The following is a 12,006-nucleotide window of genomic DNA, read 5'->3' as shown; positions in this document are numbered from 1 at the left end:
TTAGATCCACAGGTTGCCTGGAAAACATGCACCGTTGGTAGATCTTGAGGACAGGTTTGACCACCCCTGGTCTACCATTACCATTTCAACCTGTTGCTTGTGTAAAGGCCCCCTTACATTTGTCCGACTTGTCATAAGGACAAGTCGGACCCGATTGGCCCAGCAGCTCCCCGGGAGGGATCACATGTGATGGAACTTCATGTGCCAAGTTTTCCATGTGATAAATCGCATGCGATTTATCACATGCAACTCCGGAGAGCTGCAGGGACAATGGGAGCGGGGGACAGCAGCGGGGATATGTCCGCGACCAGAGAGCGGGCGGGGGCGCAGGGAGCCGGGCAAGAAGCCGCTGGGCAGGGAGCGGGGGGGGGGGGGCGGCGCAGAGTAACAGGGAGCCGGGCAGGAGAAGACGATGCCGCAGCAGCGCGAATGGAGCGAGCAGCAGAGCACTTCCAAAAAAGAAAAAGCCCATACAAACTTATAGGAAGCCATTGATTGGCTGAGACCTCTCTCAGCCAATCAGCGATTGGCTGAGAGAGGTCTCAGCCAATTGCTGATTGGCTGAGAGAGGTCTCAGCCAATGAATGGCTTCCAAAAAAAAAAGCCCATACAAACACATAGGAAGTGCTCTGCTGCTGCTGCTGCAGCGTCTTCTCCTGCCCGGCTCCCTGGTACTCTGCGCCGCCCCCCCAGCTCCAGCTGATGGCAGCGGTATCTTGCCCAGCTCCCTGCGCCTGATCCCTCCGCCCGGCTCTGGTAGATCCCCCGTTGCGGGGGAGCACGGCTCCGGGCAGCACATAAGATTTAGTAAATCTTATGTGCAGCCCGTCCGACTCCAATCCGATGCGCACGGGGCCGCGCATCGGGTTGGAGGGGATGTCTCCATATGCGATTTGGGACGATTTCACGGCCCGATTCATTCGAATCGGGCAAAATCGTGCCCAAGTCGTTTTGTCAACCAATACACTTTCATCCTATCAACTGGAATCAACTAATACAGACAACCTAAGATCCCCATTATATTTGTATTCAACTACAAAAAAAAAAAAAAACAATGCTTCATTTATATACTGATTTTCTATATAAAAGGCATTTATTTTCACCTGTGCCTTCTGTTGTCTATTTCCATAGCATGTTATAATAGTCTAGTGCAGTGGTCTCCAACTTTAATTGAATGGGCTACTCGAGACAAAAATAAAAATAAAAAAAGACAAAAAAAAACTCCCGGAGAGCTAATAAAATGTGTCCAATGCCCCTGATACTATGCCGCACACCGACACATTATGCCACACCACAATGCCCCCCACAGTAAGGCTTCTAATAAATTGTAAATTACCTGTTTAGTGCCAGGTGTCAATATTCGTTGCCAAGGGGTCAATGCCCGTTGCCAAAGTGTTAATAGCAAGACAGACACTAGAAATCATATTTCACTCCTAGCGTGTGAGAGGGAGCACAGCGCTGCAGTGTTACCAGGAAGTGCTAGTAATGCTGCAGCCCTGTGCTTCCTGTCAGATGCTAGAGGTCAAATATGATCTCCAGCGTCTGTCTCCTCTGAAGCAAGGAGTGTGGAGGGGAAGGCGGCGGCAGCGGACACAGGGGAGGGCACAGGTGGGCAACTGTGGTCAAGAGTTTCGCTCAGGCGAGCTACCGGATGGAGACCACTGGTTTAGTGCACATACAACACAGGAAATGCTTCGTTCAGTGATAGCTAACCTTGACACTCCAGCTTTTGTTGAACTACACATCCCAGCATGCCCTACTACAGTTTTACTATTTGGCCATGCTAAAACTGATGCAGGGCATGCTGGGATGTGTAGTTCAACAACAGCTGGAGTGTCAAGGTTAGCCATCACTGGCATAGTTCCAAAGTTGAATATAGTGTCGGCACCGCACACAGAGTTGCAGGGTAGGCTGTTGGCAGCACTTAATTATGTTTTAATTACATCACTTGTAACATACCTACTCACCTCTTGGCATCTCCTGACTGCCCGTCTCCTTCCCCTACTGCTTCTGTCGCGAATACCATTCATTAACTTAATTTGAGAGGTCTTTGTTAGTCAGTCATGCTGTCCTTTATTACATTTCAAGATGCTTACATTCCAGGGAATCAAACCCATTGACTGTGGCATTATAGATTTTTAAAAAAAAGAGCTCTCAAGTTATGTGCATGAATGTGGTAAAATAGAATAATCTATATACATGTCTATTGTAAGTTTGAGAGTCTCCAAAGCACTGCCATCTGTTGGCAGAGAGTGAAACTACATCTCTTTCTCTCTCACACATACACAAACACAGTGGCAATCACAAGGTAGCAGACTAGCTTTCGAAGCATTTGCTAGTTTTTAAATATATACACATTAGGGTGGCCCTTATTTTTTAACTTTCTAAAAGTTTAATTGTGCCTATTAACAAAAATAAATCAATCTATACAAAATTTTAGCTCAATCTGACAACTGCAAGATGGGCACCACCGCAGTAGGCTTGAATGTGTGAATCCCCAGTAGATAAAGTGCAGGTGCTTCCAAGAAGTAAAGTGCGTCCAGTCAAAGTGATCCCGTGCCAAAATACTGTTTTCTCTCAAAGTGCAAACGGCATGGATGAGGCAGCTTCTAATCTAAATCCACAGAAATCTAAATCCAATAAATTTTTGGTGTGACCACCCTTTAGGTGCCCACACACTAGAATGATTTTTTGGCAGATTGGCCGATTTCAGAAAAAAAAAAAAAAAAAAAATCGGGCGATATAGCAATTTTTTACCGATAATCAGTCGGAAATCGACCGATATCGGTCGGATGCGCGCTCCCGCAGATCTTTTGCTAAATCTTCTGATCTTACATGCTGCATGAAAGATCAGAAGATTTACCAAAAGATCCATAGGAATTCCCTATTAATATATTATTGACATCACCTTTGTTAAACAAGTTCATTAATAAGAACAGCATCTTAAACATAGGTGATGGCAATCATACATTAAGAGGGAAGTCCTGGAGCAGATCATTTTGTACCTAACAGAATCTGACATGTTGGAGGGTATGTACGAACAATAACGATATATTGTTTAGTGTGTGTGTGTGCACTATATCACTAATGACCCCCCATATCATCTAAACGTTGCAACTCAATGTTTAAAATATCATCAATGACTCCATGTTTAGTGGGGGTCGGGTGAAGTCACTGAATAATATCGTTAAAGATATTGTTTAGCATGTACGCACTATATCGTTCACCCAGGAGTTCAAGGGAATTTGTTGATGATATCGTTCATAAACAATATCATCTAGTTTGTATCCAGCTTTAGTGCATCAGATGAAAGACACAGGGACCCAGGTACACCTATTCACTTTTCAAAGAAGACTGGCCAGAAGTAGTCTTCATGGAAGAATTGCTCTCAAAGCGCCATACCTTCAACGTGGAAACAAGGCCAAGTGACTCAACTATGCATGCAAATATCAGAATTTAGGTATAGAACCAGGTGCTCTGGAAGGATAGGTCAAATTTTGAAATATGTGGCTGTAACAGGAGGTGGTTTGTTCACCATATCACAATGACCAAAAACATAAAGCCAATTAAGAACTATCTTCAGCATAAAGAAGAAAAAGTAATATTTATTTAGAATGTGAAGGTACCAAATTATTGCACCCCATCTATTCATGTTATTAATGTCATGTTATTAATGTCCAGGATAAGTTAACAAGAAACAATGTTCAGATTTTGGTAGAGCTGTAAATGATAAATATATTGTGTAAACAAACGTGCAGTACAAAAATGTGATTAATATCATATTTCAGGGGTCCTTAAACTATCTTGCTCTGGGACCCCATTAGACAATAAAAATAATTACGGAACCCCAGCAAGTTGATGCAGAAGGTTATATCATCACATGTGTAGTCAGCAGACAGCACATACATGGCAGCATTGTAGGGGCACAAAATGATGGGAGGAGTCTGAAATAAAAGACAATTCAACACATGTTTCAGACTTCTTGTATCACTGGCTGAGATTAGAAAAGTCATCACACTGATGGTCAGCAACATGGAGTCGCGACCCCATGCTGAGAAGGTCGTAACCCACTTTGGGGGTCAGGACCCACAGTTTGAGAACCGCTGTCATGTTTCATTGGGGACTGTATAAAAATAAAATTTTAGTTACCAATGTTCAATAACTAATGTTAATGGATTGTACCCTATTAAATACAGCCATCTAAATTTGCCCCAAAAATGTAAACCTGTCTTGGCACGGACTGAACAAAGTACAAGAAACACGACCCAGAAGCTGGGTTGTTTCTGAAACAGGACTGACATTGGTTGGGCATTAGTAATACAACCATGATATGTAGAGATAAAAAATCCCATCAGTGCTGCTGGTTCTGATGCACTAATCCACAAATTGTTACACTGATACCATGCCTTGTTCAAAGTTGCTTAAAGGATTTCTCATGCTCGGTCTAACTTATAACACAGGTTCTCAAAGTCGGTCCTGAGGACCCCACACAGTGCATGTTTTGCAGATCTCCTCACAGAATCAAGTGAAATAATTAGCTCCCCCTGTGGATCTTTTAAAATTGGTTAATCAGTAATGAGTGCACCTGTTGTGTGACCAGTAAAACATGAACTGTGTGGGGTCCTGAGGACCGGGTTTGAGAACCACTGCTATATAATGAATGATGTTGCAATCTGCAGCAACCATCATATAGTGTGTACCCTCAAATCCACCCAATTAATTGTCTGTTGAATTGGGAGTTAGCATCACCCTATTGGATGTGCTGCATACTGTAGAACAGTGGTAGCCAACTCCAGTCCTCGAGCGCTACCAACAGCTCACGTTTTCCAGCTCACCTCGCAGGTACACAGGTGCACTCGTTACTGACTAACACATTTTAAAAGATCCACAGGTGGAGCTAAATACTTCACTTGTGATTCTGTGAGGAGACCTGGAAAACGTTAACTGTTGGTAGCTCTAGAGGACTGGAGTTGGCTACCCCTGGTGTAGGATGATTCCATGGCCGATACAGTGTTGTTACATCCAGCATATAAATGATACATCACTCCATCCAATGGTCACTGAAACCTGGTGTGGCAATTAAAATACTTACATACCGACACTTGGGAGAGCTATATAGCAATACTCTCCTTAGAAATTAGAACTAAACTCCATAACTCACTCAAAGACACACAGTGGTATCTACTAAGAACCATTTCAGGGGACCACCCGGTGCTTCTGGATGCTTAACAAAGTGAATCTAGCCACAACACACTTCTGGAGACAGCCCTGGGCCGAACTGGCCTATAGGCCGCATAAGAAGAAAAGATCCTGACATGACAGATGCTTTTTCCAATGTATTTACTTGAAACTGAACTGTACATCGGACATGATATTCTCGAATTAGAATGTCGTTTTGAATTGTATCTGCTGACGCTAAGACCACTCATTCCTTTGTGTACTTACCTTACTTTATAATCTATGTTTTTTTTTCTCCCCCTGTCAGCTGATTGTATATCAAACTTAAAGTGTTTCAATAAAAATATTAAATTAAAAAAAAAAAAATACTTACATACCATACACACATCCCAAAATGGATGTGGGTTTGTGAAAGATTATGTGGCTTCAAGCTCTAATTCTCCAGTTTTCATTACTATGGGGGTCCTAGAGGTGTGGACTGCCTGTGGGGAGTGAACATCCTGGCTCTTTCATACCGACTGGGACCAGGTGCTGTGCTGCATGTAAAGTTACAGTGCAGCACCCAGCTCTCATCACTGAGCACGAGCTGGCACTTTGATGCCACACACAGGGGTTATACCAGAGTGCATCCTGCACCAGCTTAGTGATGCCACTGTCTGGAGACTCACCAATATCTTGTGTTTACATAGCTTAATTGCAAATAATACATACAATACATTTCGTTTGTCCACCCACCTATTTTTAGTCTGATATCTCTTATGAGCAGGGCCCTCCTTCCTCACGTACTCACCCTACCTCTTTACCTCACCAGTGCTCCTGCCCTGTTCTTCCCTTCCTCTACTTCATCTTCAGTCTCCTCGACAATTTCCTCACCTACTTCAGAACTGATGCTGATTTTAGTTCTACCAGCTATACCCCTATTTATGCTGTATTTTATCATCACACCCTGTACGTTACCTTGTAATCGGTTTTTAAGTTTGCTATGTACGGCGCTGCAGATACTTTGTGGCGCCTTATAAATAAATAAACTACTACTAGGTACCAGCCTTTTTGATTCAATTGTGCCGTTTAAAGATAAAAGGCGGGATGCTGACATGGACACCATATAAGTGTACCGCTCCCCCTCGCCATGATTTGGCTCCCCCTCGCTGCTCTTGGCACACTATACCTCCTGTATTCTCACTCTATGCCCATTTGGATAGTAAAGTATGAACCAAGTTGGTCTAAACAAAAAAAACACGAAAAACTTGTGTTGACCTACTGAATGTCGACTATGTCCATGTCGATCTTCTGTCATTGTTGACCTAAGGTATGCCAACCTAGTCACTGTCGACCAATAGTGGTCAACCTAATGACTGTCCACCTAGACATTATCAACCCAGGGACCAGATACCCATTCAGAAATGCATCCCACCCACATTATGATGCAGACATTCATCATCCAGTCGAATGCCCTGGCAGGTGCACTTAGTAATGAATGCAGCTAGTTAGGAGTATCAAGAGTACAATGCCAAATCTACTATGTTCAATTATAGGGAATCAAAGCCTACAGATCCTACACACCTTATCACTATATAAAATCAAATACTGAATAGCAACAGCCTACGCCAGTGGTTCCCAATCTGTGTGCCATGGCTCCCTGGGGTGCCTCGGGACACTTGCAGGGGTGCCTTGGATTGGTGTTCCAGGAACAATTCAAATTATTTATGGTCAATGTAAAAGGCAAAACCATTGCTGGTGGCTGCCAATAATAATATTTGTGGACAAACAGAAGCCGATCCTGTCCCTCACACATAATTAAACCTATGTTTGACATATACAACTATTTACTTCATTTTAAAAATAAAATCTGAAGAAGAAACTTTTGGCCTAGGGGGTGCTGTGGATACAATTCCGATGCTCTAGGGCACCGTGATTTTAAAAAGTTTGGGAACCACTGGCCTACGCCATAAATATAAACATGATACATGAGCCCAAATGCTGAGTTTCTGTGTATTACAATAATTTGTGAGAAGAATGAAATGATCACTTTGCACTGGGACAGAGAACATAAAGTAGCTTGGCCAGGTACTCCATTCACATGCCACAGATCAAATCATTCATTCATTATACCAACTGATTTTAAGGTATAAATAAATATCGTCAAGGGCTTTGCTGCCAAGGGAAAAAAAGCTTGTGCCTCCCATTCAATGCTTTCTATGAGCAGAAACTCACAACTGACACATTGGGGCAGATGTATTAAACCTGGCGAAGAGATAAACTGGAGATAAAGTGGAGAAAAAGTGGTAGGAGATAAAGCACCAGCCAATCAACTCCCAACTGTTTTTTTTTCAAACACAGCTGATTGGCTGGTGCTTTATCTCCTTTTACCTTTTCTCCGCTTTATCTCCAGTTTATCTCTTCGCCAGGCTTAATACATCTGCCCCATTATTCCACAACAAACTGACAATTTCTCAAAATTGTGCAACCTTATTGCACATTGATCACTATCAAATGACACCTGAACCATCAAAATTGGTGTTGCTCTCACAGTATAATTGCTTTACGGATTAAATCTATCATTTTATGCAAACATGTTGTGTCTTCAGTTAATGACAAGATGTTTGATACAAATCTTGACATACAGTACTTTGCTAATATAAGTGATGAGGCAAAATACTTAGTAGAACTTATAGTAAATGTAAACGAATATGAAAATGATAACCAATCACAATCGTTCAATCAAGCTCCTCTGGTACAGTTTCCTCATCAACAGATGGTTTCAGCAATTATTTCATATCCTCTGGCATTTCCCACTAAGATTTAATTTCACTTTGGTCTTTAATGTCTCATCTGTCCAAATGTCATCCTATTATCAATGCTGATATTGATGTAACTTTTAATTTCAACAACACGCTGTAATTTAGAAGCTAAAAGTTTTGAACCACAATGAAAATGGAAATTATAGGTAGCTTCTATTAATACATCTGGCATAATCTTTTAAGTCTCCAGAGTCTATTTTTCAAAGGTGAACAAATACTGGATTAAATTATGAAACAAACGCATTGAAATATATCTAGTTGATCAGAAGTCCCATTAAAACCAACCAACCCAATGAGAGGTCTATAGCCAGATTCTAGAGCTAGATTAAACATCTTCCGTTCTGAACTTTTCTAATGTGTAAAGCCCCATTCACACTGACTAGCTGCACTGCCGATATCGCTAATCGTATCTGCGGTTCCGCTAGTCAAACATGCATACACCGTGTTCGATGACGGTTATGGATATCATTCAGTGACATCACCGTGTCCGTGGCGGTGCATGCATTCGCTAACTACATAGATTGAGTTGCAGACAAACAATGTTGTGGGAGGTGGGGTGTTCCTATTGATGCACGGGAGCATGCATCGTTAACGATATTTAGCATACACATGACAAGCTTCTGTGTGTATGGGGCTTTACTTCTATTAAAACAATGCTGTCAATCTAAAGTATATGAAATATTCTATGATTCTCTTCTAAGATGTGATTAAAAAAGGTTATTTTTAGCTAAGTATTCTGTGTATTCATATAGAAGCAAGCATTCTATAAACACGAGGAAGCTGGCCGCAATCTTGTGGTTTTGTACTAGAAATACTGAATTAACGGAAGGCGGTGTTCTTAAAATAGCACATATCTACAATTTCAATTATACAACAACTTTACTTAGGACAAATTTCAAACCCTGAGAGTTTAAACAGTCTAGTTAAGCATACAAAATGTGTAAATTACATTACAAAAAAGTCAACATCAAACACATTATGTCTGTAACGCCCACAGTTCTGTTTTATGTATTACATATGCTCACCAGGAGATCTATCAAGGTGGCAAAAGCACTGACATTACATTTAACTTATGTAACCAAATGATGATAGTAATGATCAGTGTAAAAGTACTACAGAAATTGGATAGTGCCCAGTTGATGTAATGGACAAGCTCACTGAATATTTCTGCTCACCAGAACATGCTTGATGGGAGTTTGTCCTCCAGCCTCTCCTGGGATGTGAGCGTCGCATAGTAGCAGATACATTGTGAAGGATTTGAGTGACCCTGGATGAGAACCGTCTACCATGACCTTCGTTCCTCTCTTTTAGTAATCTGTGCCACGACATAAGTGATTCTTGGATTACACGGTCATGCTAGCGTGCAGTAAATGGCTTTATCTCCGCTGTCACCCCTGGCCCAATAGAAAGGTTAATGAGGGTGACGTTAAAGCAGCAACCAGAGAATCCCAAATACTGTAAATGCTTGCTCTTGGAATAAAAGTGACCTCTTCCTTGCTATGAGAAAAAAATTTAAATTTAAATTATTTTTCATGCTTCCGATTATCTTAATCTAAGAGACATTATTCCCAGCTGCTGATACAAAAATTAAAAATTCTAAAAGCAACAAATCTGCTTGTGGAGCACAATCAGCACGATTCACTGTGTTGTCATCAATGTTCTATTTCCAATGTAACTTGCATAGTTCAACAGTTTGTCCTCTTTCCTGGACTAAGATGCTCTGTGGTTCCAAGGTGTCCTTCTTTGGTTTCAAAAGTAACAAACAGGTATAGAAGTCTGATGTCTGAGTGAGCACAGCCAGATTACAGAGCCTGTAACATAAATGTACACACCATTGTTCATCTCCTATCACTAAAGGTCACACACACTGTGCTGCTGCCAAATCACTAGATCAGATCAATAAAGGGAGAACGGTCTGAGAGCAGGGGCACACTCTTCCCTCAGAAGATTTAAATGCTGCTGTTAAAGAAACCTCAAGAAGTATATAGCGAGGTCCTGTGCACAGATAGGAGGGGAAAGAAAGTAAATTCCAGGGAACTTCCAGAATAACAGCTACGCCTGAAAGGAAGGGAGGAAATGATTCTCTGCATTCTTAAACATCACAGGGCGATTGGTGCCCTGATTGTTTTAGGAAAGACAAAAGAGGGGAAAAGTCATTTCTTATGCACTTGGCCATAACTGCTATTTCCAGTGTTCAGCCATGTCCAGAACAGCGAGGGCTCCAATGATAGACACAGCGCTCCACAGAGATGATAATCTGTCTGGGTAAATGAACTGGTTAACAGATCTTCATTGAAGTTACCTGCCTAATCCCTACAGAGCCTATTACAGATAACACTCCATTTCCTAGGTGACAGGGTTACAGAAATAGACCTGTTTATCACATTAGTAGACTGTGGAAAAAGAAAGCTCGCTATAAACCTATACGCTTAATCTAATTATTGTTGAATGGATAAGAAAAAAAATGTAATAAAGCTGTGATACACAGAGACTTGTACAGACCATACATGTACATATATTTAATTCAGATGTACAGGCTTGCTGCCAAGAGAAGGAGCTGGATTTCTAAATGTACTAAAAATGCTAGGGAAACACTTCTCCTCAGATGGCTGAGGTGACCCAGAAGGCCCTTTACGGAGAGGCATTCCTCAGCACTGATGTCATGGCTGGTAACATAAACACACCATTTACTTTACATTAACATTTCATATAACATGCACTGGAGTTCTTTGAATTGGATTGAGTGTGGGTCCACACATGCGGGTGCCGGACAGGGTCCCGACAGTCGGGATCCCAACAGTCTGGATCCTGACTGCTAAAACACCGACAGACGGATTCCCGACGGCCACCGGCTATTCTCCCTCATGGAGGTCCATTACCCCCATAGAGGGAGAATAGAATAGCGTGGCGAGCCCGCAAGGGGCTTTGTTGTGCTCGCCATGCTGTCTGAGTCCAGCCAGTCGGGATCCCGACATCGGGCTAATGACTGTCGGGATCCCGACTGTGGGGATCCTATTCCAGTCCCCACACATGCCATTCTATCACTGGGATCCGGTCAATTGTTCGACAGTAATTAGGTCAACATGCAATAGGTTGGCTCATGAAAAAAAGTTGACAGGCTTTAGGTCAACATTGATAAAATATCGACAAGAAAATGGTAGACCTGAGGTTTTCAGGTTTCATTTTTTTTAAATCGACTTGTTCTTACTACAAGATCCAAGCGGGCATAGAGTTAGATTATAACAGTGTTCTATATACAGTATATCTATATCTATCTATCGATAGATCTATCCATCCATACACACCTAAACCTTTTTCATGTGCTGACATATTGCCTTTTGACCAGTAGTGGTCGACCTAATGACCCATACTCCTACCAACACTGCAGAACCTACAGTCTCAGCTGGTAACAAAAATAAGAGGTTCTGCAGCAGCTGACAATTGGCCTCTAGTGGACAAACATACTACACGACTGAAATAGACCACAGGGCCTCATGGTTTACTTATATTGTTGCATTTTACAATGACTTTTGTGCTTTATAAATCTTGGGAGAACCTCCGTAACCGAACACATTTTGCAAAGCACAACCAGCGATGTCTACATAATAAACTTGACTCACATTCATAAATCTCCGGGCAGATTAAGCAGAGGAGGGTGAAAACACCCTGACCAGGTGTGGTTGACATTTTCATAGACTCATGTTTGGTCACTGGGGGGATAGCAGGGTTAGGATTTGGCTATAGAAGAGAAGATTAGGGTTAACACACGGATAGATTTGGGCAACAATTCAATGTCTTTAACAATTTCTTCTGAACTCCTGCACAAACAATTTGGTGTCAAATGATGAACGATTGAGCAAAAGATTACACATGAATGATTGATCTTTAACGATGGTGGTGAGAGAGGGTGCCAGTCAATCAGCCTTACCAAATTGCTCATCGTGCATACACATGAAACGATAGGTACACATCGCTAACGATTGGTCGCTGATCTTTCTGCATGCAGAAAAGATCAGCGACCTCTACC

At 42.0% G+C, this 12,006-nt stretch overlaps 1 protein-coding gene across 11 annotated transcripts in view; it reads right to left on the bottom strand.

Moving 5' to 3' along the window:
- Positions 1-12,006, bottom strand: part of MCF2L (MCF.2 cell line derived transforming sequence like) — a 244,660-nt gene that overhangs the window by 149,472 nt on the left and 83,182 nt on the right. The window contains exon 1 of one of the 11 annotated variants that reach the window (XM_083168691.1): positions 9,155-9,971. The exons of the other annotated variants lie outside the window; for them this stretch is intronic. Within the exon in view, the coding sequence (XP_083024817.1) occupies positions 9,155-9,308 (154 nt within the window). The 5' untranslated portion in view covers positions 9,309-9,971. Of the gene's footprint in view, positions 1-9,154; positions 9,972-12,006 lie in introns of those variants that run through there. 11 annotated transcript variants of the gene reach the window in all.

This window comes from Crinia signifera, chromosome 2 (assembly GCF_055691185.1).
Source record: "Crinia signifera chromosome 2, ASM5569118v1, whole genome shotgun sequence".
NCBI classification, from domain to species: Eukaryota; Metazoa; Chordata; class Amphibia; order Anura; family Myobatrachidae; genus Crinia; species Crinia signifera.
This window is presented reverse-complemented; position numbering and strand designations above follow the sequence as displayed.